Source organism: Lepidothrix coronata, unplaced genomic scaffold, assembly GCF_001604755.1.
Source record: "Lepidothrix coronata isolate B3197 unplaced genomic scaffold, Lepidothrix_coronata-1.0 Scaffold10, whole genome shotgun sequence".
Lineage (NCBI taxonomy): Eukaryota > Metazoa > Chordata > Aves > Passeriformes > Pipridae > Lepidothrix > Lepidothrix coronata.
Genome location: NW_016690190.1, coordinates 8,324,353 through 8,352,108, shown reverse-complemented (window position 1 = coordinate 8,352,108; position 27,756 = coordinate 8,324,353). Strand labels below are relative to the sequence as shown.

General features: G+C 48.5%; 2 protein-coding genes across 2 annotated transcripts in view; one reads left to right on the top strand and one right to left on the bottom strand.

Annotated features, from left to right (window-relative positions):
* The window catches only part of LOC108492483 (cat eye syndrome critical region protein 2), a 101,726-nt gene extending 91,527 nt beyond the window's left edge, over window positions 1-10,199 (bottom strand). The window contains exon 1 of the mRNA XM_017804900.1: window positions 10,009-10,199. Coding sequence (XP_017660389.1) covers window positions 10,009-10,197 — 189 coding nt within the window. The 5' untranslated portion in view covers window positions 10,198-10,199. The remainder of the gene's footprint in view (window positions 1-10,008) is intronic.
* An 866-nt stretch (window positions 10,200-11,065) lies between these two features.
* CECR1 (cat eye syndrome chromosome region, candidate 1) overlaps window positions 11,066-27,756 on the top strand; it is a 54,719-nt gene continuing 38,028 nt past the window's right edge. Inside the window, exon 1 of the mRNA XM_017804767.1 lies at window positions 11,066-11,698. The gene's annotated coding sequence lies outside the window, so the exon portion shown is untranslated. The remainder of the gene's footprint in view (window positions 11,699-27,756) is intronic.

Sequence of the window (27,756 nt, the reverse complement as noted above, 5' to 3'; positions counted from 1 at the left end):
AGGGAAACCTTTCTGGAGGAGATGCTTTTTGGTTTGTTTTGCTTTTGAAGAAAAGCCTGAATTTCTAAGGAAGAGTTTTGTGCTATTTTGCTTTTGTGCAAGACTTTTGGCTACAGTGAAGTTTCAACATGATTTCAACTGCATGTTCAGGACTGACTTTGAAAGGAACAATTTACAGGCTCACCATCCAACTTCAGTTTAAACTTTTTCTAACTAGAATGTTAACTTTAAAAAAAGAAAAAAGAAAAAAGAAATATAGCAAGGCTTGATACAGCCCAAAACCCTTTTAGAGAAGCTGATAAGCGTTCTTCCCCAGGTGCCCTCATGGCTGCATGACCTCTTGTTACCTGTGCAGGCTCACTCCACCTGCTACCCAGGGCTGCACAGCGATAAGCGCTTCTTTCACCAGAAGTGTCAGCTATAAAAAGCCCTTCCCCTCCCCGCTGCCTGTTTCCATTCCTGTGCCATTGCTTCAGTCATGCCGGCACAACCCTTTTGTGGGGCTGTGGAGGGAGCTGGCTGGGGGAACTGCTCCTGGTTAGACATAGCTCACTTGGAAGAAAAAAAGTGTTGCGGTTTTTAATCCGGGTGAGCAGTTTTACTGCCATCCGTGACGGTGGCAGGAGCTGCCACGGGAAGGAGCCTCGAGAATTGATGTCCTCGGTTTCCACCAGACACTGCTCATGAGTCCACACTAACAACACAGGGAAAATGGCCACGTGATGTAAAACTGTCCAGTGAAAAATAAGATAACATGAAAGAAAAAAAAAAGTCCCTTCTCTAATGCCCTGAAATCCTATTGATTTCAGAGGTACAGCACTTCATAAAATGATTTTTAGAAAATCCACCTAAAAATCCCAACGAACTCCTTGTGCGCATTTCTCTGTCAACCAACCATTAATAAGTTTTGAATTCTGGACTGACTCAACCGAAAGCAACAAGAGTGCTGGAGCCTTGGACACGCTTTCTTAGAGAGAGTGCTCAGCATACTTGGCCCCTGCAATCATCCCAAACATGTTTACACGCCAGTGCACACATGTGGCCTGGAAGCTGCATGGACACCACATAATCTTTGAGGGGAGGATGCAGAAAAGAGGAGAAGCAAAGAGAAGCACTGAGAAATGCCAGATGCGAGGATGGGCAGGGCTGCTATCTTCCATGTTCAGGTTGGGGACCCTTCTGAAACCACTTCTACTTGCAAGTACATTTGTAGTTTGCATTTGAAAATGCATTTCACTGTTATAGAGACTCCTTAATGCTACTTATTCAGGGGACATGAAGAAACTTATGTGGTGGGCCAATAAGGGTTAGGCCTAAGTGAGGTCTCAAAATAACACAGGAAAGCACAGAAGGGGTCTTTTTCCTTGCTTATTTTTCAGCATTTAAACCTTCCCAGCACACCAGAAGAGGGAGCCTTTGACTCCTCTCCCATGCTCATCATTTGTTTTATATTAGCAACAATGACAAGCTCTATTAAGAGTCAAGCTCTTTAAGTGAACTCTCACCCTTTACCTCCTAAAACAAACAAAAAAACCCAAGTAAGGAAAAAAAAAAGCCTCCAACCACAACCCTCTTTGCCTTGTGTTATGGATATATAAGTATTTTTGCTGCCACACAACTCCCTACATACTGGGCTCACCAGAAAGGAGAATACTAGCTCTGCCTTCCAACCCTTCGGCCGTACAAAGCTCCAGCCCCTTTACATCAGGCTTAGCTGGAAAGAAAGAGCCAGAGAATTAATGGCTTTACCAACGAGGAGGAAAAAGACCCTCCAGAGCTCCTTTTACATCACCAGCCCCAGCAACCAGAACTAAACTAAGGCTAGAGTTTCAAGAGCCACAGCGGATTGACCTGGCAGCTTTGCAGCCATCAAGAGCAGGAGGTCCCGCTCCCACCATGGAACTACAACCCCCGCAAAAGCCCAGCCAGGACCCAGGGAGCAGCTGGGATGGTGCCAGGGAAGGGGCAAACCACAGAGTCAGAAGCGTGGCTGAGGCGAGGGCTTGAAAGGGAGCGAGATATTCTTTCTGGCAGCCAAGATGCTTCTGGCAGCCGGCAGCCCCCAAGAGCAAAGCTTTGGGTTTCACAGCCCCCTCAGCAGCGCATGTGCCCTCCTTCCCACCAGGCTGAACATGCCAGATTGACCACACTGATGTAAAAAATCAACAAAGACAACCCCCTCCACTGCTGAATCAAGGTATATTAATATAGGGAGGAGCTGAACCAGTGTAAGTGCATCTAGGGTGAAGAGCTTGCACTGTTTAAATCAGACCAGTCCCAAAACTGGTGGCCTGGCCCGGGGCAGGGGTCCCTGAGGACCATTATGCCCCTCATGTTTCAAATAATTTGGTATAAACTTTACATATTGCCTTCTCCAGCCAGCCCTCAGCAGTCCTACCCTGGATAAGACCAGCAGCTTTACTTTTTTAGTGGAAAGCTCGTGTTTTAGCTAAGCATTTAGAGGATATAAAGAGTTGGTCAGGAAGTTGAGCCAGCTCTGAAAGGAGTTGCTACATTGGGCTGCAAGACCACCTCTGAGCAAAGACCTTGACTGCCATCAGCACACAGTGTCGAGTTATTCCCCCACCTCTTGTAAAGGCAGTCTATAAAGCCCCCCCAAAAAGCAGAAAAATGAGTGTTCTGGCAGTAAGCGAACTGCACTAGCACCGCTTTTCCCCATCAGCTGTTTTCTGTTCCTCACACAAAAGGCTGCAAACCCCTCCTAATTGCAGGAGCCTTCCACCTAACAGACCCTGCTCTCGAGGCCCTCCTCCCCAGGAACTGGGGGAGAACTGGGGCACAATAGGAAGGAGACCGGCTAAAGGGAATAGATCTGTTAAATTAACGCATTTTCTGTCAACCAAATCAGCTGCCCCTAGTGCTATTGTTGGTGAAACAATGGAGACCCCAGGAATGGGCACCCATTAAAAGGAACAAGCCTGCTGAAAGGATACACTCTGAGGCACAGCCTTGTGTGTTTAACAGGATTCTCTACTGTAAGGAAGGAGGAATCACTAGGCTGCATTGTTCCCACCACCACAGCAGATGCTGTTGCTTCTGGTAACGAGGAGGGGGGAAAAAATTAAAAAAAAAAAAATATCATACCTACCTACGATAAGGTTTACATGATAAACTTTTAATCCGGGAATTTTAACTCTTTGGCTGTTGTCATTTCTACCTATAGCCCTTTTCTTGAGGAGATTTTTGCCTGAAAGAAGTCTATGAAAGCATCGATTGCCATTACAAAAGTTAATTCTTCACCCTTCATGCAGGCACTTAACAGATGCCAGGGGCAGAATGGCACAGCTCTGCCGGCATTATGCGGGAGAGAGAAAGACCGCAGTTAAGCAGGTCTACACATAAAGCTGCAACACTTTAAAAGGTGTTACTTCTAGCTAGTTCAGTTACAGCAAATTCCTAAAGTAACAAACTCCTGAGTCCTAATTAAGATGCGCTATGCAGAAGTTTAAATCATCTGATTGAATTGGCACAGGTTTGCGGTCTCGGGTCTTCTTAAACAAAGCAAACTGAGAAGTCATATTTAAGCTCCTACACAAAACATTATTTTTTTCCTAGTGGGGAAAGACTTGCACATGATTATCTTAAATCGGTTTCTAAATATATTCAGATTAAACGGTTAAACTTGTGGGTGCACAAACATTTCAGTTAACACCAGGCATGAATTTCAGTGTCAGCTGTGCTAGCAGAAGAATTGCTTATACTAACATCACAAAATCTGTAACATCAACCCCCATGTGCTCCATCCAAATCCCTGAAATTCTTATCGTATTCCTCTTTCTCTTCTGCCTTCGACTGCTACAGTCTTACCCCAACTCCCCCGTCACCTAACTCAGATCCATTCAAAATGTTGCTGTCAAAATAACCTTCCTTATCCATTGTTCAGACACCCCTCGGCTTCGTGCAGTCACTCCTTGTTTCTTTTCATAGGCTTAAGATAACGTTTTAACTCGTATATCAGCCTCCTGAACTACCTATTCCTTTTTTTTCCCCCCTTTGCATCCAATTACACTAGAGTATCATTATGTAAAATGTAAACACTTGTTTAAAAGTTTAAGATCTACAGTTGGGAAAGATGTGACTTGCATTTGAAATGGAAACTGATACAATGCTTCCCAATTTGCAGACCACTTGAAACAACAGCTCTGAGAAGTATCCCTCTGCCTCACCCCTCCATTAATCTCAATGAACTCTAGAGTCCAATACTGACATGTAGAGTGTTAATGATTCTATTATGAACAGAATAACTAAGGCAGCAAAAGTGAAGACCAGGCAAGTAAGAACTGGTGCTGGAACAGACATGGAGAGCGGGATGGGGCACCGAAGCAACTAAAACAAACAGTGGATGGGACAGGTAGAAAGAACAATAAAAACAGTGTTAACTCCCCTGATTTCATTGTTTTTTAAGCTTGATTTTCAAACAACAAACACCCAGCTCACAGCCTCTACTCTGATGAAGCTGATGCTGCCCAGGGGAAGCAGAGCCATTACAGAGTGACTGTGGTATAAAACCCAGATTCACACAGCAGTCCATAAACAGGTCTCTCCACACAACGGGACCAACACTTTTTTTCAGTATGTTTGAATTCCATTAATTTTTTCCAACCCTGCCTACTCTCTGTAAAGCACCTCTCCCTGCATTGCCAATTACTGTACCTTTCCTCAATTTGTTTTTCCTAAAGCAAGGTGCATCATGTGAGAGTGAAGTTTTAGCGAGCAGATCTATTGTTCACTGTTGTTTCAAGACAGTCACTATCCACTCCCTTCCATTTTAATGTTGACTACCGTTAACAGGAAAATGGCAAGAGGGTTGGACATCCCAATGCCTGAACTATTCTACTGAAAAACCATTTAAACAACTCAGAATTACCCCACAGGAGCAGAGCCGACCTACATGAATTCACCAACATTTTCATCAGCTTGCACCACCTACTTGTGGCATTGATCTTAATTAGATTCTAAATTCCTCTGATAAGAAACTACCTGACCATCTCAACTATCACAGAACAGGATGAGGCACCAATAGACATTACACATGGGTACTGTACCACACTGTCTGTGCAATTAACCCCATACAAACCACTGACAGAACAGGAAGGTTGTGCCATTTTGGTGTCACGGATCACATGGGGCACACCCGAAGGGCAGAGCAAGGGGATCCACTAAGAATTTTCGGCAGGACCTAACATGACGGGACAGTGGAGGTCAAAGCATATTTGGCCATCCTGTCCTCACTAGGAAACATTTTTTCAAAGTATTAAAATTCTAACACTCTTGTTTAACACACCGATTTCTTTTTCTTTTAAAGCTGCATCTGGTTTGCACAGATAGAAGCAACCCTGTTCTTTGCTCTCTCCTTCTCCACCTCTCTCTCTCTCTCTCTCCGAACTCTTCCTCCTCCTGGCTCTCTCTCTCTCTCTCTCCGAACTCTTCCTCCTCCTGGGGGACCCGAGGGAGCAGTTTCTAACAGCCACATAATATTCCTGACAGAAAGAGCCTGTTCAAGAACCGACATGGCAGATACCACACTACAGGAGGAAAAAGGTGGGCAAGAGCAGCAGTGCCCTGCCTGTGGGTGGGAGGAATGTACCTAAATGCAGAGCCAGAGCCCAAAGTGCCAGGAAGGGGCAAGAGGCAAGGAAAAGCATCTTAAAGCCATAGTGAAGTTAACAGCAGAGGCAATTTGCCCAAAGGCGCTTTTAAAAACCACAGGAAAAGATTTATGTTTTCCCTGTGTAATGTGGCTTTTCCCCCTTTTCCAAATAAACTAAGTTAACAACAATGTTTTGACTATTTTCAAGCACGTTCAGGAAAGTCACCTCCCCTCGACCTACCCAGACAGAAGTTGCTAAATGTTTGAGTCCACAGTTCCCGAGAGCACATGCCAAAGAGCTGGGTGGCCACACCACACTGGCTCCTGTCCAGTGTTTTCAAGTTGTGCTGAAATACAGTTGAAAACGTTAAATATTCTCCTAATATTTTTGATACAAACAATCCCTACAGCTGTCGGGAGGATATTTCAGTTGCAGAGGGGAGGGCACGTGGCCAGGAGACACTTTGTCAAGAGAGGTGTCCCATATTAGAGTCCGGTCTTGAAGAGGGAAACAAATCATTCCCTATCATCGCCTGCACTAACTTGACTGTGGAAAGCGTCCTTTCTGTCCATCAAGGCAATGACTACTGAAAAAAAATGACATAACCCACACAGCCTCACCTTCTCCCACTGGAGTGCTGTTAGAGCAGATAAGGACAAATGCATTTGATACAGAATTTTTTTGATGCAGGGAGGTTGGATCAGATGACCTGCTGTGGTCCCTTGCAACCTTACCCATTTTGTTATTATGTGATTTTACAAACCACCAAGAAATGCACCGCAGCAACCAAGCCAACACAACTAAAACCCCACTTCTGAAGTGGCATGAAAGTTCTGTACGGCAGATGGCTGACAAGGCAGCCATTTAAAAGGGGAGGAGGGGAAAAAAAAAAAATCTCACCCCAGAAGGCAGAAGTGCTCTCTGGCATCCTCACATCCATGTAAAAACACGGCATGAAGCCGAACACGTCCCGAAGCACCCGCTCCTGTCCCACTGAACTTTTGACCTGCTGGCGGTAGCTGAACCCCTCCTGAGCCCATCGCCGGGTGATGCTGCAGCAGAAATTTGAAAAGAGGAGCCCTGCGCCTGCCTGCATCTGCCAGAGCCAGCATGAGGGCCAGCTGTGCCCACCCCCTCCCGAACAATGCCCAGGGTCCGGCCTGATGGATGCGCTGCTTTCTTTTTGGACACCCCTTCCCTGTAGTCTGTGGCTACGCACTGGTCCAGCAAAAAGAAAAAACAAAACATCTGCTTCCCAGGTTTCTGCCATCCAGCTGTGGACGGCAGCCCTGCATCTGGAAGCTTCACTTTCTTCTGCGCCAATAAGTAGAGGGTGAAGGGTTTGAATTTGGAAAGGGAGGGGGGAAAAAAGAAAAAGAGCTCCATGCTGCCTCCCTGTACTACCAAAGACCTCAAACTTCTCAAATACCATCAGCAAATCTGCTCAGCATGGGAGGGATGGGTCCAGATGGCCTATCATTACAGAGCCTTCCAGCTAGCTATGGACAGACCCACCAGAAGAAAAGAAAAGAGGGGGGTGGGGAAAGGAGAAAAAAAATAGCTACACCTTTAAAAAACAAACAAACCAACCCAAAACAACGGAACACCATATTAGAACACAAACATATCGGAAGATCAGTTTCTTTCTGGTTTGGGGACTGCAGAGACTGTAGCAGGGTAACCTTAACCTCACCTGCCTGCTGAAATCAGAGGGAGGGTGAGATCAGAGGATATTTGTTTTAATCAGAATTAAGGCTTGTTTAAAACTTTTGCTTTTTATAATGATGTTGTAAGAATTTAGCACCAAACTCCCCACTGGAGATGCACCGGTATCAGAAAAATGGAAAAAAAAGCCACCAACCAGGATTTAAGTTCAGAGGAGCTGAGACCTCCTAGGAAGAAGAGAATGTCCTCCAAGAAGAGCCAGCTGCATCCAGAGTGAGGCCATCCCTCAGAGATACTGGGCAGAGTTGGCCAAACTTCAGCTGTGAAGCTTGAGGACTTTGAGCATAACCATCCTCCAGCTGAAACCCTCTGAGCCCAAGATCTCCATTTCTCCTTCCACGTACACAGATTCACTCAGAGCACCTGATTTATTCTGCATCCCAATGGACTGAGGCAGTCACTCCTGGGTTACCCACGAGGGGCAGTAACTTTTGAGGGAAGAGGCACTCACTTACTCAAACTGCTGGTGTTCAGCCACAAGCACACCTCCCCACAATAACCAAAGCTACAGCAAGAAAATATCATTTGCAGATGAGCGCAGTTTCAATTTCTGATGGCTGGCTAGTGTTTTATTTCCCCTGAATATGTGCCTCGAGTCTCCCCAAGCCCCTAGAAAAACAGCCACCTTCATTTTATTCAGACACCCCTGAAACTCAAAGCACACCTCAGATGGAACAGTGAGACAGCCAGAAGGGGCACTGGAATATTAAGTCCAAAACCGTGGGAGAAGCCTTCTTTATGCAGCCAAATAAAAATATCAGAGCAGCACTCTTAGAAAAAAGTCTAAGTTCCACCGTTGGCCACTGGCTTCACACTGTGAACTGTCTGAGCAAGCTCTTTGTGCAAATCCGTTCCCAGATAGCCCTGAAACCAGTGATGAGACTGGAACAACTACACCAGGCAAGACGTAACAAGATGGTGAGCTTCAAGGAACAGCAACTTTTGAAACTGCTTGTGCTGGCTGCTCACACTGTGCCGGGGAAGGGGATTTACTCCACGTGCCTGAAGATGCAGAGTTCTGACAGCCGCATCCGTCCTCTCGCAGCATCCCGATTTTAACCGCAATTTCCACCGTCCCTCGGACAAACGCCATTCTTTAAAACCCGTTTCTGCCAAGCGCTGCAGGCCATCCACGCGCAAGGAGTTTTTTGGCGACGTTTTCGGTGTGCTGCTTCTGCTCTGCAACACCCCCAGCACCAACCCGCTCGCACTCCTCCTCCTCCTCCTCCTCCTCCCGGGCATCCCCCCAAAAAAAGCAAGTTAATTTGTTCCGAGTGATGATGTTAACTCCCCCAGCCTAAGCGTGCTCCGGGAACCAAAGGGGAGCCCACATTTACTTCATTTGTGAAGCAAGCCAGATGCTAATTGCCTCCAAAGGTGAAAGGCTAGTGCCTTGGCCCTTTTATCATTGTAAATTCAGGTTCCTTCAAGACTTTGCGCGCTGGGCCCGGAGAGCCTCCCCTTTTAATGGTTTGGCATCAATAGGAGGGGGAGGGGAGTTCCCTTTCGCAAGAAGTTGCATCATTGAGAGACCTTATCCCCTTTCAAGATTTCGTACCGCATAAGGGATTCCCCCTCTTCAGAAATTCACATCCTGCTCGAGGAGTTTTGCTCTTTAGTGCTTCGCGCATCCCATAGAACTTTTAAGCATCTTTGGAATTTGCATTCACGGGGCAATTACTGTCTTTAAAAAACACACGCCACCACGTTATTCACCCGGTTTATTGCCAACGCGCTGGCAAGAATAGCTTTTCACAGCAAGCACAAAAGATTTCCTACCAGGACACACTTTGCTTGTAACATTTGTGGCCAGCGCACAAAATATTTACGGGACGCTAACTGCGCGCATACGAAAATAAGAATCAAAATAAAATAAACAAATAATAAAAAAAACCCCCGACCCACACAGGAAAGTTACAGAGGAAAACGGGTGAGAAGGGTACGAAAGCCGAGCGCGTTCCCTCCGTGGGGGACAGGGGCGGTGGTGAAGGCACCGCCGCTTCCCCGGAGGCTCCGCGGAGCCGCACAATGAGCGGAGCCCCGCGGAGCCCTCCGGCCTCGCCGGGATGCGGGAGAAAGGCTCGGCGCGACCCTCCGCGCCCCCCACCCCGCGCCGGCACCGGCCAGGTGGGGAGCGACACCCCCCCCTTCCCTCCAACAAAAGGGGCCGACTCGTGCACGGGCGGAGCGGAGCTGGGGAATCCCCCCAACAACAGCCGCCGGTACCCCCGGGAGAGGTGGGGGGTCACCGGGCCGGGCCCGCCCCTCGCCGCCACCATTTTGGGCACGGGGGACCCGTGGCCGGCTCCGTCCCCCCGCCACCTTTGTGTGCGGACACCGGCCCGGCCGAACAATGCGGCCCGGCCCCGCTCCGCCCGCGGCCGCCCCCGCCGTGCGCCCCGCAGCCCCCGGACCCGGAGGGCTCCTGCCCCGGGACGGCCGCGTCGAAAGTTTGCGGGCGCTCCCGGGAGCGACGGGGAAGTTGCCGGGTCCACCGTGAGCGGAGCGGAGACCCCCGCGCTGCACCGCGCCGGGACCCAGCGGCTCGCCGGGGCCACGGGAGCGCTCCCCCGCCCCACGGCCGGGACCGGGGAGCGGCGTGCGGGACCCGCCGGGCGGCGGGGGCGCGGACACGGCGGGACGGGGAGCGGCGCCCGCGGGGGGCTCTCACCTCGATCTCGAAGTCGGGCAGGCGGAAGGCGGTGCGGAAGAGCGAGCAAAAGTGCGCGATGGCCGGGACTTCCCACCAGGAGCGGAGCTCGTCCAGCGCCACCGCCGCCGCCTCGGGGCCGCCGGTGCCGGCTAAGGTGCCGCCGCCGCCGCCGCCGCCGCCACAGCCGCCGTCCTCCTCCGGGCACATCTCCCGCGGCCGCCGTCCAGCCCGCTCGGTCGCTGCCTCCCCTCACTCCGCGGGCGGCTGCGTGTGCTGGTGCCGCCGCTCGGCGCTGCGGCTCCGCCCGCCCCCCGGCGCCACACGCCGCTCAGCGGCCGCCCCCCGGCGGCCCCGCGCTGCCCCCTCGCTGCCGCCCGCGCACGGGGCGGCTCAGGGCCGGCGGGGGCGCTGCTGCTGCTGCCGCCGCTGCCGCCGCTGCCGCTGCCCTCCCCTATCGCGGGCAGCCGCCACGGCCGCGCGGGCCCATCATCATCATCCCGCTGCTCCTCATGCTCCCCGCGCCCCGCGGAGGAGCCGCCGGGAACAGATGGGCGCGGGGGGGCCGGGGGGCGCGAGGGGAGGGGCGGGATCCCGCGCGCGGGATGGGCGTGGCTGTGGGCGGAAGGGCCAATGGGGAGACGGGCTGGGCCGGTGGGCGGGGCGCGGCGGGCCCTGCGGGGCGGGGCGCGGGGAGGGGACAAAAGGCGCGAGGGCGGTGCGCGCGGGGCGGTGCGCGGCCCTGCACGAGGAGGGGGCGGGGCCCCGAGTTCACCACAACAACAGGCCCCCGGCTCCCGGCCGACCACGCCCACTGGGGGCGGGGCCAGCACGGGGTAGGCGGGGCTGTCGGCCGCTGTGGTACCGCGCGCGGCGGCTCTTCGGTTTCTGGTCCCGGTCCCGATCCCGATCCCTTGGCCGGTCGCCAGGAATGCCGCGGAGCTGCTGGGACTGGGTCCTGCTGCAGCAAAGCGGGGTTTCTGCTCTCACGTTCTTCTGCCGCCCAGGCGGCGCTTCTCGCGCTCCGCACGCGGCCGCCACGCGGGTGCCGGACACGCGCCCCCGCCCTGAGGCGCTTCGGTGCCTCAGCCCTGCGCCCAGGGCCGCCGCTTGTCCTGGCCCCGAACTGGAGGGAGCTGCGCTGCCCTGTTTTGAACTGTATTATGGAAACGTATTCAGCAGCAGATACATATTAATTACCTTCGTGTGGTACGTCCCTCACGGAGCTTCAGCGAACACACCGAGCCGCGCTGACTTTGCAGCCTCTCGCTGTGTCACCTCACAGTCTCACAGTCTGCTGCCACAGTCCAGTTCAAAACAGATAAAAAGGATCATTGTACACAGCTGCCTCAGCTTAGGGTCCTACCTCTAGTGAAACCACTGTAAAACTGGTGTTTGAACACAGTTTAGGACCTCCCTCCCTCCCTCATAATTTTTATACCATTCAGACTTTTTTTAGCACTTCCCTTTCATTCATTTAGTTAACATTCTCATTTTTAGCCTCTCCCCTTCACACCTTACACTTCCACGCCGTTTCCAGTGCCATCTCCAGCCAGCCAAGGGCGCAGGGCTGCTGCTTTTGTGAATGTGCAGCCGTCTTGTTGCGCTGTGCCATCGGCCACAGCCTAACAGCCCGACCAGGGAAAACTGGCTGAGGGCAGGAACAGCTAGTTTAGAGAAGAAACAAGTCAAGAGACAGCAGTGTGGCTCGGTAAGAATGAGCAAGCTCTAATTTCATTGCCCTTTTTAATTTTGCGGGATCAAGGGATACCCGGTGAAATTGGAAGGAAGCAAATTTAAAATGGTGCAAGGAAATGTTTGTACCGTGTGTAATTAACACATGGCATTTGTTACCATGAGGTTTCATTGAGGCCAGGAGATTAGCAGGATTCAGAAAAGGATTAGACATTTATATGGATACCAAGAACATTCATGGTCACATTAGACAGGATATAAATAAATTTTAGAAGGGATATAAACTGTCAGGCTTCAAGGCACAACATAAACATGAACTGATGGTGGGGGATTAGGGAGAAACTTCCCTTGTGGGCAGGTTATTCTATAATTGTCCACTACGGGGTTTCTTGCACCTTTCTTTGAAGTACCAGAGAGTAGCAACTGTTGAAGTGAGAAGGCTGGATTAGGAGGGCCAGTGGGCTGATCTGGTATGGCAACTGCTGTGCTCTACAGAGGGCTGTGAGGGTCGCTTGAGAAATGGAGTAGCAAAAAGGATAAGATATAGGAGGTAGCATCGGGCCCCCTGTATCATTCTTCACACACAGACTTTGCTTTCCTTTGCTGTAGATTTCACACACACAGCACGGATTTCCTAGGCCTTCCCCACCAAGGTTTTTGCTAAAATGTTCACTATTTTTCTAAGCATAGTCTTCGCTTCTGTTTTCCCCAAAACCTTTTGACTTAGTTAAATTATTGCTTGCAGAAGACCAATATGTTATACCAAAACCCTGTGTTTCAAGGCACAATGACTGCAAGACTTGATCTTGAGCAAGGCAGTATCTGATCTCTTGTGTATTGTGTCTTGTGGCACTGGATTGAACCAGCTCCAGCAGGGTGACTGCCGAGAGGAGAGGGCAGGCTAACTCACAGCACTTTGTCAACATACAGGATCACTATAAAACACCAACAGTTCTGCCTGAGAAATCTCAGGGTGACAAGTCCTCAGACACAGCTTCTTTTGGGGCAGTTACAGAACTTTACAGTATTACCTAATGCCCAGTTTTTCCATGGAGCAAACTTTTTGTCCCCTGGCCATGTAAGGGGAGTTTATGTTGCATTTCTGTCTTGCTCTATGCTGACATTCCTCCCTGAATTCCTGTAATGTCCAGCTGTGGCTTATCTTACTGATGCATCTTTGCTTGTTCTTGACACCAGGTCAAATAGCTTTGTAGTATTCCCACTCTCTATCCCACTAAGAATTTTGTGGACTTTAATGAAGACTCCTAACCTCTCTTTTTGTCAGAGGAGCTATGGTACCAATTTTGCCTAACTTTTTTTTTAAATTAATTTGGCTCCCTCTATCGTCCCCATTATTTCTGTTGGAGTGTGTTTTATATTGTTCTTTTTATGCAAGGATGCTGAGAGCTGCCCACAATCGCTTAAGGTTGCTTCACTTCGCTCTAGATTCTTACACTGCTCTTAAATCACTTCTTTAGATTTATTACTCCAGCACAGAAATCTCTGCTCTCCTGCTGCTGTTCAACAGTAGGCAAAGACTTGGTGAATACAATATGGTATTTCCTCTTCTTTGATCCATGTGCTTCTTTCCTTCCAAGCTACCTTTGGTTATGAGTTTCCTGTTCATAACTAACAAAACCAAAGCCTGCTCTGACCAGTGTCCTTTCCCAGTATACTATATTCTTCATCTTTTTTGGATGGATCATCTTTTTTTTTTTCTAGGCTGTTGGTAATACTTCCCTTACCACTGATTTTTCAGTTCAATTACCAAACCTGGCTGCTCACTGCCCTCCATACTTACACTCCTCCCTTACTTTCTGCACTTTTTCTCTTCCTTTCTTCCCAAACTGGCTGAGGATTGAGTCCTTCTACCATGTAGAGTCACACTGAGAAAGAACTCTGATTGTTCTGATGGACCAAATCAAAGCCTCTTGTTTTTGTTGTTTCGGGTAATCTCTGGGTTTCTGAGCTCATTTTCTTGAGAAAAAAAAAAAAGCCAAATTCGAAATGCCAGATGAAAATAAAAAGGTTGTAGAGATGTAGGGACTGCATGTCTCCACTCCTGTATGACAAATCATTTCATCTAGGAACAGAAGGAAGGGAGGAATGCTTTCCACTTTCTCCAGAGAGACCTGCCACCTGTGCCTGATTTAAAGCTTAAATGTAATATTAGGTTAATGACAGGTAGATCTCTTGTAGCCATGTCTGAAAGAGGATGGATTATTGACAGGTACAGGTCAGTTCCTCAGTTTCTCACCAGCTGAATTGATATTATCATTAATAAGGATCTTTAAAAATTTCTTAGCTTCCTCATGTTTCCACATCATGGCTTTAAGCTAAAGTCTGACTGACTAGGTTTCTGTAAACTAGGTACAGGAGATCTTCAATCTTCCCTCATAAGGACTCAAAAGCACTTGCAGAAGTGCTTTTGAATAAACCTCAGATTCTGTTCTCACTGGCAGCACATTCTCAGGAGGATGGAGCTTTGGGAGGTTCAAGTTTCCCTAATTCAGGGAAAATGATTTAAGAATAGCTTAAACCCAACCTTCTTCAAAACAGAACCTTTGCATTTCTCTATGTGAATTGCTTCATCTCCCTGCTGTAGCATGTCTGAATTTTATTGCTCCCCTTTTTGTGTTGACCTCCCTCAATAATGTAGCACCAACAAACCTCACTGCCTTTGCTTCTTTCTGCTTTCTGAGTTATGAAGTAGAAGACAGGTGTGATTTAGCCTCCTACTTTCACCCCAGGCCACTTCTACCTTCTAGGACTCTTCATATTTTGATCCATCTTCAAGTTCCTTGTTCCCTGTTGAAGGCCTCCTGAGAAAAAAGATGCTGTAGTTTACATATCACAGTTGAAAAGCCTTCCTGAACAGAGCAAAGATTGGAGTCAAGTAGTTGGTGTTGGGTGTCTGGCTTTAATCCCTTGATCTGCTTTTCCGACTCAGACAACAAATCAAGGAAACTGAGGCACATACAGTGAAAATGGGGGCACAGATTTTTCTGGGTAGTGGTGAGACTGGGGTCGTGGAGGCAGCCAGAGGGATCACAGAAGAGGTGTGGCAGCAGGTGAGAAACTTTGCTTCCTGTAACTAAACCAGGAGAGTCGAGAGAAGAAAGCCATGTTGCATTTTGACAATTCTTTATTTTGTGCCACTAGTTATGATTTTACTGGTAGGGAAAGCAGTGGCACACAGGGGGCTGAAATAAGAGGCATGAAAGCCAATAGGAGTGGTTGAAGGACAACAAAATACATCTGAAATAGAGGACATTGGTGTAGTCAAGAGGCTGTGTAGGATGAGAGAGACACAAGGGAAGCAGGGGATGAGAGAAACTGGTAAATACTGTGAGAGGTGGGAAGTAAATACATCTCCTTTCTAATTATCAGGGAGTAAGGAAGAGTTTGTAGTGACAAACACTTGTGGAGTAGAAGGAGCGGGAATGCTGTGAGGAGTAGAGAGAACGAGCTGTGAGCAGCTGAGAGAGAGAGTAAAGTCATGGAGGAAGAAGCTGAATGCAGAAATGCTGAAATGCCCAGTGAAGGCAAGGTCAAACAGGAGGCTCTGCTGGTGAGTGGGATGATGCAGGGTTGAATAAGAAGGTGAGATGAGGAAGGTAGAAAATATGGGATCTAAGCAGCCCAACAAGGTGAAAATTTAAGTTATCAAGAGGAAAGATGAGGGAGTCAATGAAAAGGAGAGCCAATTGTTAAGGCAGAAAACGAATGGAGTGCGCAGGCAGCTGCTAACTGGGGACACGAGAGAGCACAGGGTCTGCCTGGGCAGTGCGAGAAAGCGTGGGAGGCAGGAATTGGAAACTGAAGGAGAACAAGAGAAAACTGGCATTCCCACTTATTTTTTTTTTGCCACTGTGATGCAATGAACCAGCTTGCACAGGTCTGTTGCTGAAGCTGGATGTACGGTGTCAGTACAGCTACATTTAAACTTTAGCTAACGCAAGCAGGGCTTCAGATTTAGCTAAGACATGAAGACTTTAGCTTTGAGTTAGCAAAAGGTTTTTCATGATTTCTGCAGCCTGCTTGAGGCTCATCTGCTGAAGAGCCTGTTGCTTGGTCAGAATATATTCTCCAGCTCTTCATACGCAGACCCAGCTGCTATGCCTTGGAGGGTGCAATTGCAAAAGTGCCACGCAGTATTTGTTTTGTCTCCTGGATGCACACATTTAATTTGCTCAACGTACAAGATAATGTGAAAGCAGTCACTCCCAAGAACCTGGCCTAGCATCTGAAAAACTGACTGATGCTCTTTGTAACAACCCAGATATTTACTTCACAACACTATTTGCAGCTGAGCAAACCATTGGAAAGCAGAAGCGATTTCACATTATTGAAGTGTAGCCACGCTTTCCGTGAAGCATAACAGCAGTTACACACATCACCATTGGTTTAGGCAGAAAATCAGCAGCATCGTGCCTTTTTAGCTTGCATTCACTCTCTTAGTCACAAAGCATCTACCTACTGGGAATTTGGCTGGCACTGATGTGGCAAAGCACCCTCCATCATGGCTCCTCTCCTGTGTGCTTTACTGAACTACATATCAAACCAACAGATCTAAGCCTTAGATCTCAACGGATTTTCTGCCCCTAATCCATTGGGGCTGAAAACCACAGGTTGTAACTTGATGTTTTATCCCCTAGAGAGCAATCAACAGGCGAACAATAATTTGTGGCAACGGATTTGAAGCCAGGGAACCTGGATCTTTCCAAGTCTTCCCCAAAGAGTAGCACTGAGAGGGGCCCACTGCGTACGGGTTTGTTTGTGGTCAACCATGCTCACAGCTGCTGCTGAGCACCGGCCTGTACATCTGGCAGAGAGACAAGTCAGACAGGGACTGGCTTGAATGGCTACGAAACAAGATGGGGAGCTAGTGATCTGCCCTAGAAACCTCGGCGGGAAGCAGAGCGAAGAGACACACAAACCCGGTGCTTTTATGTCTTTCCAGGTCTGTTGTCTCTACTTCTGCTGCCCACAGCTATTCCACAGGCAGCAGTGCTACGGCATAAACAAAGAGATACTTTAATTGTTTCCAGACCAGCGGTTAGCAATGGTGCTGATATGTGTACCATGCGCTCTGGTACTGGTTCCTGTAGACTGCCTCTGAACACCCAGGGAGAGGCTCATTGGGATTCACCACCCCAGCCTAAGCTTATTCAGCTCAGGTGCAGCGTGTTGGGGAGGTAAGGCACTCACAGGCAAAGAGAGCAACCCCAGATGAAATGCAGAGGATGCTCCACAGCAGGGCAGTGCTCCATGCATAGAGGAGCTCCTCATCAGTCACTCCAGGAGAGAAAAACTGTATTTCTTGAGGGGAATTAAAAGACCATTTTGCTTACAAGCCATAATGATTCAGTTCTCTGTTCAACACCTTCTTAGACGGGGATTAGAGATATCAAAGCAGAGCTGGCAGTGCAGCTGAAATTTTCTTTGTTGTAACCAGCCTTCTGTAGCCTGGACCTAAAGACATGAGGGAAAGCTTGATTTCTCATCTAAAGCTGCTGATCTCACACGCTCCGAGAAGTGCTGAGTACCTATTGCACAGAGCAAGACGGTTCCTGTTCAGCGCTGGTGCCAAAGCTGTGCTCCCAACGGAGGTTTCTGGGCCAGATTCAGGGTTGACGTAAACCACTAAGCCCATCCAAATTAAAAAATGGGATGGCTGTGTGCATACCAATTCCCGCAGCTGTGGAGGGGCTGGAAAGGCAAAACCCGTGGTGGTTTAGTCTAAGGCAGACCTTCCCAACACTTCATTTGACACCCACCTGTTAGTTGCTTTTCCTGCTATGCTGCTTCTGTGGTGAGTGCAACTCCCCGGCGTTAACTTGTTGTGACCTCACCACCATCCATTTCCAGCCTCACCGGCTGGGAGATATTTGGCTAGGGAGATATTCAAATCCCACTCCTTCCATAGCAGTCAGCAGAAATTAAAAGTAATTTATTTCTAAGTCTTACTAAGAATGGGATATGAGGTTACACTGATGCATGACTCTAGAAATTAGGCAGAGCCTCACGGAGGGCTGAGCAGCCATCCAAACATTAGCAGAACTGAGTCGTGGTTCCAGCTCTTTCCCTGAATTGCTCTGTGCCTTTGAGTAAATCAATTTATATATTTTTTCCTCATCTATAAAATGAGAATGGTCGTATTTAGATACCTCAGGGAAGTTGTGAGGCTTAATTAGTTAATGTTAGTGCCTTGTCAGTTCTCATTACCATGGCATCTCCATGTTTATTGCTTTGAAATTGTAAAATGCTACTTACATGCTAAACATTATTATTTAGATGAAGTGGAGCAACTTAATCCAGTTTCTCTGTAAATACCAAAGGCAGGGAGTCGACATTCCTGGTATTGGCATTGGTATGAGATCTGCCCTACTTGTAGAAAAGTCCCCCTGACATATAACAAAACTGATTTATTTCCAGGTTCCTAATTTCCAGGTTCTTGAAGCAGTTAAACTGAATTTTTACCGGTTTCCCTTTTTTAGTATGTATAATTAAATTCACTCAGGACAAACACAATTTAAACTGTTTAGACACAAGGTTCATTCCAGTGCAAGGTTCATTCCAGCTAGGATCGCTTCCTCTAGCATAAATAATCCAGGCAGGTCTCAATCAGAACAAGGTCCATGAAAGACTTTCAGAACCTGTCAAGTCACTCAGAGAAAAATGACTGTAGGCAGATCAAAATGGGGAATGGCTGTCAGATTCATGGATTGAAGGGATTTTAGGTGCCCAGACTCAAAGAAAAAGAGCTAGTGACTAATCTGTTTAGTCATCTCCAAACCTTTCCTAGAACAGTCCTGCTTGTAACTGGGGAGTTTTGAGATACTCAGCTTTTCCTGACACTGCTTAAGGGAAAGCTCCACAGGAGCACAGCCTTGAGCTTGGTGGCTATTAGAACAGACCTGGCAGCAGGACCAGGGGGCTTGGGATACTGGCATGGTTTTGCAGGTGCTTGTGCAAGGTGTTGTCTCCAATCACCATGAAAACCAATGTTCTAAAGCTGTCCAAAGGATTTGGCAGTGATCTCCTTACTCCTGAAATAACTGTCTGCTGGAAAATAACCCTGCCTGGCAGATAGAGCCCTTGTGTCCTCCATGGCAGCTCCACTGTTCAGAGGCTTTCAGAGGTGTGGACTTAGGCCATGTGATGTATTTAAAACAGGCCACACAATGACAGTGGCTGGTCACCTCTCTTGGTCACTAGTCCAGTTGAACAGCAGTGTAGAAGTAAAAAGAAAAGACCTGCTTGTGCCATAAGTGGCACCATCATCCACTGACTTTTTCAGCTGGTTCTCTTTTACCACCTCTCAGCAAATATTTGCAGCTCAGCTCCAGGGGTTCCCATGCTGATAGGATGTCAATAAAACCTGCTAGCGCTCCTTAAAGTTAGGCAGGAGGGATGCCGTAGGCTCCTGAACAGAGATTTGATAAATGGATCACAGTCTTGCCCAGAAGAACCTCTAGGCTTCTGTTCCCAGCTCCCCAAACAGCTCTGCCAATGTACCTCTGCTTTCCCCTGAGTTCAAGATGAGGATCCTGCTGCAAACCACCTGCCTGTGGTGGAACAGTTGCTCCTGTGGAGGCACCTGAGTAGTTTTAAACCTGTAACTTGATAAAAATACAAGTAGGTATGTAATGGAGAAAGGCCTGCATTGACAGGGAGGAGGGCCAGCTGATTTATTCTTTCTTCTGCACTTAATAGCTTTTGAGTTTTGGGATTCCCACAACCAGGCTTCCTGGTTCACCCTCATGTCTAAGCCTCATTTTCCTGCCGAGAAGCAAGGGATGTATGCCAGCAGCTCTGCCTGTCTGCCCCAGCCCCCAAGATGTTCTCTGCCCTGCTACATCATGGCATCAAAAAACCCAACCACTTGATCACCCAGATCAACAGTATCATTTGCAAAAGCACTCGGCACCCAACCATCCTGCCAGTTATCTGAGTGACCATCTTTGCCTTGTCTGTTCCCAGGGGCCACTCCCAGCAATATGCAGACAAAATGGGTAACTTTGCTGGAAGCTGTGGGGATGACCCCACTTTATGCTCTGGGAGAGGGCAGAATCTGCCCCCAAGCCCCAAAACGTGGCAGGAAAGCTTTGATTTATACATCTAGACAAAGCCCCACAGGGAACTGCTGTATGGAAATAAAACCCATTATGCTTTACAATTAGAGAGGGAAAAGGCTTAGGGTTAAAATATGAAGTGGTCAAGCTATTAACCTTCTCATCTAGAATGAATGGTCACTAAATTATGGGGCACATCTCCTTCCTCCTCCTCCACCTTAGGAGGAGTGGCTGAGGGAGCTGGGGTTGCTTAGCCTGGAGAAAAGGACACTCACTGGGGACCTAATCACTCTCAAAAGCTATCTGAAAGTGAGTGTTGGTCTCTTTTTCCAGGTAGCAAGTCATAGGTCAAGAGGAAATGGCCTCAAGTTGTGCCATGAGACGTTTAGATTGGATATTAGGAAAAATTTCTACACCCGGAGGGTTGTCAAACACTGGAAAAGAGTGCCCAGGGAAGTGATTGTGCCACCAACACTGGAGGTGTTTAAAAGGCATGTAGATGTGGCACTAGGGACGTGATTCAGTGGTGGGCTTGGCAGTGCTGGGTAATGGCAATTGATGATCTTAAAGGTCTTTTCCAACCTAAATGATACTGCTCCCTTACGTGAACAAGCAATGAAGCATAATTAATCCTGCTCTGAAAATATGATCAAATACCAGCAGTGAGTCACAGCTGAGCCTGAGGGGGTTAAGGAACTTAAATCAGAGAGCCAGCACATCAGGCAAACAGCAAATCCTCCTACCACCTCCTGTCACCACTAACACCCAGCTAGGGCTGTTCCCACCAGTGACATGAAGTGTGCTACCTTACGTGGACTCCATGGGGGGAAAGAACAGTTTGTGTAAGCTCTTGTAAGGTGGACAGACTCTGTAAGGGGTGGGAGGCTTCCATGGGAGACCCAGGAGAGCACGGGAAGCACATCCAGTGTCAGTAAAATTCCTTCTGGGTCACAATGCTGGGGGGGGGGGGGCAGGGGAGGGGGCAGGTGTGTGTTTGGAGAGGGAAAGGGATGGATTTTCCAGAGATCCTATCTTTCAAGATGTAATATTGCATATAGGTTCTAGCCAGTTCTGATGGTTAAAAATCCCCTGGTAGTGTTTGGGCACATGTGCTCTGGGTACATTGTAAACTGTGCAGTTGCATTTTGCTGGTCTTAAAGCAATTCCAGACAGCTTCAGCTGGAAGAAAAATTAATCTTCCCCCTCCCTGGTAAAATATGTCCTGCTGTGGACAGTCTATGCTAAAGGCAGCTGGACGGCTGGGAGGAGGAAAAATGGCTTGTTAGTACATACTGCAGAGATGCTTCTGGATGGAACATGTTTTGTACCTTTGATCAGTGGTCAGAGAGGATAGGGGAAAGTCTGCAGAGATGAGTCCTGCAAGCCCCCCCAGGGAAGTGGCAGCACACAGCTCTGATGTCCCAAGATGAATAGACAGGGTAGATCACCTTGTCCTGACCCACTTGGCTTCCAACACCTGCTCTTTCCCAAACACACTGGTTGGGCACATGAGAAAACCTCACCAGTATGAGGGAGATGTGGTAGAGAAGTGCTCTCCCACCCACCTTGTATGAGAGAATTGTGACATAAAATTCACACACTACAAGACCAGGGCCATCCTGCTGCTTCTCTGGGCAAGACCCTACAAAAAGGAGATAAAAAAAAAGCCACGCTTCTTTTTGCAGGGTATCATCTGTCAAGAAGCATTGCCTAGCTGCCAGCCATACTTCATGTTTAAGTCCCCTGCTCTTTGATCTGGGGGTTGTGAAGAGGCGGGAGCTGGGCAGGCATTTTTTGGATGCACATATTGAGCCATACCCCACTCAAGCACCTCCTGCCAAACATTTGTGGGTATTCAGAGTGAAGTGGGATAGGGAGCATGTCTCCAAGCCAGCACACGTAGAGCAGCAGAGAAGAGGCAGCAGTGTAGGCTTCAGCACGAGCTGGACCAGCCCACTCAAGTATGAATTTATCAGCAATAAGTATCCACACTCCTGTTAGCACTTGGCTGGCGAGCTGGTGTGGATGTGCCTGTCCTTGCCAGAGTGACTCTCATCTGCCTGTGTCCTGGTCACCAGTCTTCAATGGCCCAAGGGCACAAGCAGCAACAACACTGCTTTGCTGCCTTTGTTGGAAGCGGGAACAAAGCCACTAGAGGATAAAGTATTGCTCATTGCAAACACCTGCAGACCTGATTTTTTTTGTGGGACCTATTCAACAAGCTTTTTAGTTTGGGATCATGATATACAAGTTTTTGGGTGTTCTCTTGTTTAAGCTTGTAAGCAGCCACTGCATGCTGCAGGAGTGAGCCCTCTTCCCAGCTCACCACCTCTCCAGGTCCATCAGCCGGTCCACTGGTAGATAACATCCGACTGTGGCTTGTGCTCTACTGCCAGCCCTGTGGCCACAAGTACCAGGTGGCCCAGGAGCTCCAGGCTGAGGCCTAAATGATTACTGGTTCTGGTTCTGTCCTCTCCAAAGGGTACCCCACAAGTGCACCGTTTCCTGGAGCATCTCTTTGCTTTGAGAGGCAAAACTTTGGTACTTTTGGTTTTTTCTCCTCTCCTCTCTTTCTAATGTAAGTTAGAGTCGCTAAATACCCATCACAACTCTACCTTCATCTTACCAAGGCATGGCTTTTCTCAACTGATTTTTCTTTTCCATAAGAGAGGGTTACCCTTTGTCTGAACTAGCATCATGGGGCTCAAGTTGAAAGCAAAACCAAGCAAATATTCATGTAGCAAAACATTCGGATACCATTACAACAGCAATATTAAATATAAACCAAACTGACAACCAGAATTCCCCTGCAGTCTTTCCAACTTTGAAAACCATGCTGAGGAAGATTAAGAAACAGAAAGAAAACCTGAAATAAAAGAGAAACCAGCCAAACTAATTCCTTTGATCCAGCTGAGAAAAAGATACAGGAGGGAAAGAGCTAGCATAAATAGTAACCCTTTATTTTTGTTCTTCACTGCTGTTAGTAGCAGTGATCACTATGCCTCAAGATCCTTGTCTGTGAAATGAAGATGTTAATATATAGTTGTAGCTATATGCAATTTTATGCAATCTGTTAAATGCCCTTAATTCTATAGGTGGAAGGCCATAGAGGGAGGCAACAAGTGCTGAAATGAACTGCCAAATATGTCACTGTTCACTACAAGATCTGCTTAACTGTGAGTTACAGACTCCATATCACTCATAGCCATGCTTTGGCTTTATTGCCTACCTTGATAGCCTGCGTGGTCAGGGTAGGCAAGACATTCCTACGGTGTTAATAACATGAGGAGGCCTGTGTGTGTATGAGCACGTATCTGTGTATGTACACACGAAGCCCGTGTAGACTAATCCTTTTTAAACCTTTCTGCTTAGGGAACTGCATGGAAATCTCAAAGCTGCTGACTGAGGAGCTTTCCAGCTTCTCGGGCCAACTGTTTGGCCCTTCACCTGAAGTGGCATGAGAGAGGGCAGGGTTTGGGGAGGAATGGTTTTCCTGCTGGTTATACCCAGAAAGCCACTAGATACCTCAGGCTGATGGCTGTCAGCCTCTTACATCTATTCCTGGTATCTCCATACTTGTGATCAATGCCTGTTGAGGAATGATTCTCAGAAAAAAAGAGTCTGTGAGCAGTGGCCAGGCAGTGACTTGTGGTCACTGGTCCCTTACTGGTTTAGTGGCTCATGCTGTACTATCATTTGTGTGGCCTGCCTTGGGAAACTCGGGGGGGGGGTTCCCTAACTGCTGCCCTGATTGCAAATGATGAACAAGAGGCAGAATAGCACATTTTTGGTATACCTAGTATAATTCTCAATCCCAAAAGAGGTCTTTCATGCCAGGCTCAACCGCTGGCCTTCTCTGCCCCAGATTTCATCCCACCTGTGGGGTGGGGGATGCAGAGGAAGGCAGGACTTTTCTGCAGCCCAAAGATTCAGTCAGAGTCAAGAAGTATTTTAAGAACTCCCCATCCCTTTCCTGCTGCAGCTGCTGTGCCCCATGCTGTTTCTTTGTAACACAGAGAGAAGGACAGAGGCATATTTTCTTTTCAGCACTTACCGCCGCTCGGAGATCTTCACCATCTCCTGCCTGCAGGCAGAACAGATGCTCCTATTCCTCTCTTGTCCTTTCCCGGAGAGATGCCTTCTATGGTTTTGCACCAATTTCCTAAAAATAATAATGAACTTTACTGAACAAGGAGCCACACACTTATTTCTATTCTAAAACTTACTCCACCTGCCCATTTTGGGTGAATCCAGTCTGTAAGTGTCTTTACTTAAAGGCTACGAACAGCCTCAGACAGTGATTGATTCATCCCATGTGTACGTGTTGTACTCGTCACCCTGGGCTCTAGACTAGGGCCAGATGCACAACCACAGCTGAAAAAAAAACCTGATCTGTGGAAAAACTTTAACTTAGAAGGAGAGAAATAGTTGTAGCACAGGGAATAGTTTTGGTGTTCACTTATCCCTTATACTGTAACTTTAGCAAAAAACACGTGTAATCTTTTTAATTAAGGTGGCAGCTGGCACTGCTTAGGTCTTTGAAGTTATGGCTGTTACACAGCAGATCAGTGTCAAACCAAACTCTGTCACTGCAGTCATACCTATCATGCCAGAGTCTCCCTCTATTCCCACACAAATATACTCTGGGAGACACTACCTGCAAAGCGCTCACAGCACAAGAGCAGCTAAAATTGCAGTGGTGTGCTTTGTGGTACTTTAACAAACATTTGCCCCTCCCAGAGTTCCCCTCAAAATCTGCAGCTGATAACCCCTCCCTGGGAGAGATTGGACTCTGCAGAGGAGCACTGTCAGCACATCCAACCTCCTTGCACTGACATCCCTCCCAGCACCACCACCCAAAGGCACCCTGCTCCAGGGCCCTGCTGCCAGGACAGGCAGCCATAGGGAACAAATCTGCCTCTCACCTATTTATTCTGGAGCCATGTGGGGGTTAATGCTCCCTTTCCCAATTGTAGAGTGACCCAGGTGGGGCTAATGAGTGCTTGCCTTGCTTAGCTAATTAGAGGCGCTGAGAGCAGCAGGCTGCAGTTCTGGGCTGGGGCACTTGCAAAGGGAATATAGAGTGTGTAGGTTTTATTTCCAGCTTTTTTTCTTTTTTTTTTCCTTTTTTTTTTTCCCAAATAAAAACCTCTGGCAGGATAGCACAGCACAGATGGGAAAGAGCAAGGAGATGAGGCTCCCTTCTCACCCTCCCTCTTCTAATCTGCATTATTCTGGAGTATGAGAAGGAGGCAGGAGCAAAAGATAAGGAAGGCTAGACAATTTGTTCTCCTTCAAAGATAGAGTTTCAGTGTCTGATCTAAATGAGCATAGTCCTTCAAAGCCCAGCTTAGGCCTCCCCACTTCCACAACTCACCCCTCTCAAGGTGCCCACCATCTCTGTGGAATCCAGCAGAGTGTGACCCAGTGGCAGTCTCTGCTCAGAGGCACGTGAAGCTCAGGCTTTGTGTGGGACACTTGTGGACTCCAAAGTGCTCTGCAGTGTAGTCAGAGAGGGCTTTGCCCTCCGTCCCTGCCATTTCCTCATGAGTGTGGCTGCCCAAGGTTGCTGAAGGAGAGCTTTCCCTTTCAGAAATTGTGGGAGAAACTGAGGAAGCTTTAATACGGCTGCTGGGCTCGACAGTCCTTCCCCGGGCCCTCCCGTTTGCACATTCCAGAGATTTTGCCGCCAGGGTGCAAGACCCCAGACAGACAGACAGTGTGCACTGACAGCCAGTGCTGCTGCCTGCCACTCCCACCCTACGCCAGCAGGCAGAGGCTGGGAGTGGGGGGCAGTCACCGGTGGGGGGGTCTGTGGCATGGACAGTTTCCACTTGAGCTGAAAGCTGCCTGTTTGGGAAGGTTTGGGGTGCAGAAGCCCAGGTTAAGGGGCAGTGCTTCTCAGGGAGGTCATGGCCAGAGCTGCTAAGGCTGCTCCTTGCCATCCCACATGTGGCAGCAGGCTGGCCAGCACATGACAGCTTGAAGGGATCTGGATTTTATTACAACATCACCTCTATCATAACACACCCAAAGAAGGCCCTCAGCTGCTGATGAGCCTGCCCTGTGCTCACAGACTTGACCTCGAAAAGTTGTGGTCTGAACTCTCTTTTCCTTGCCTGCCCAGCCCTTTACGCAGAAATTGCGGCTGCTGCTGAAAGGTGCTCATTTTTCGTCTCACTCTTGCAAGCTGCATGTCCCTTGCCTCTCTATCTAGCTGTTATTTAGTTCCCTTCATGTTGTTTTCCCCTGGCTTTTCCTTTGTTTCTTTCATAAGGAAGCAGCACATCATTATGGCTGGTCTTTCTCTGGAGCTCTCCTGGCCGAGGTCATTACTTAGCTTGTGAGATCCAACGAGGTGGCTGTTTGTATGGCTGCGAGACCTATGAAAAAGCAGCTAATCAATTCAGAAAATCATCTGGGTGGTAACCCCACTGTCAGCTTATTTTCTTCCCTTCCACTTAGACATCAAACTGGCTGAAGAGGGCTCTGGGGAATGAGGCAGGCACTGAGAGCTGCTCCTCTGCAGACACATCTGTGTCTTTCATCAGCAGGGCTCAGGGAATACCACTAACTGGAGAGGGGAAAAATCTCTTTGGAGCTGAGAGGCTGGCGGTCTCCGTCCTCTCGCTCTGAAGAGACCCTGCCCAGTGGGGAAGCAATCGTTTGAGAAGTGGCTAATGCACTAACGCTGTTTGGCAGAGACTGTCACGTAACACAGAGAACTGGGGGAGGATGGGGGCAAAACACACAGCAAGGAGGGCAGCGTTGGGCTACACCAGTGAGCACACCCTGGTTGCCAAAATAGCTTGTAATGGCTAAGTGGAGCAGCAACTGGTAACAGCACATGCAAATGGCCTTCTGGTGAATGAACTTACTAATTGTTGTGCTTTGCTTTCACTCACTCTTTCTCTGGTTTGTGTCTTTGGGCACTACCCAAGAACTGGGAATGCTCAGAGCCATAAAGCCTTTACCATCACCAGTTTTAGTCACTAGAAATAAAGATGCACAGCATCTTGTACTCTGGGACTCTGTGGTGTCATTCAGAGAAGATAAGTCACATCTGAAAGGCGTTCTCTGTCAGACCAGCTAGCCCTCTGAAGGGGGGGTGTGGGTGTGCATGGCTGTGTCACAGAATCACAGAATGGTTTGGATTGGAAGGGACCTTTAAAGGTCACCTAGTCCCAACTGCCCTGCAATGAGAAGGAAGATATGTCTTCAACTGCATCAGACTGCCCAGAGCCCCATCCAACCTGACCTTAAATGTTTCCAGGGATGGGACATCCACAGCAATCTTCTGTGTGCATCCTATTCCAGTGTTACATCACCCTCATCATAAAAGATTTCTTCCTTATGCCTAGTCCAAATCTAGCCTCTCTTAGTTTAAAACCAGCATCACTTGCCCTATCACAACTGGCCCTACTAAAAAATACGTCCCATCTTTCTTATAAGTCCCCTTCAAGTACTAAAAGGCTGTGATGAAGTCTCCCCAGAGACCTTCTCTTCTCTAGGCTGAATAATCCCAATTCCTCATAGGAGAGATGTTCTGTCCCTCTAATCATCTTGCACAGCCCTCAGGGTGTGGGACTCATTCCAGCAAGTCTCACTGCCAGCAATAGTCCTGCTCTGGGAACTGACCAAAACTTCTAGCCCAAGGTATTGCCAACCACCCATTGCCAAGCACCCAACAGCCGCCTGGAGGGGCAGGGGGCACCCTAGCCCCCTAAACCCTTTTCCATCCTGTGAGGCATCAGGGAGGCTGCTAGGGGCAGAGTGGGACACCAGGATCCTCTACATTCCATCCCAGGAGACCCCAGTCAGCACCGGCACCCCCAGAGTTCTTAGCAACCACCTGCCATAAGGAACATGGCACAGCCAAAACTGCAGATCCCACTGCATCACTCTCAGTCTTTCCTGATGCCCTGGCTGCTTCTGTCTTTTGTCCATCCTGAAACCTCCTGCATCACAGGCAGGGACCAACCCTGACCCCCACAGA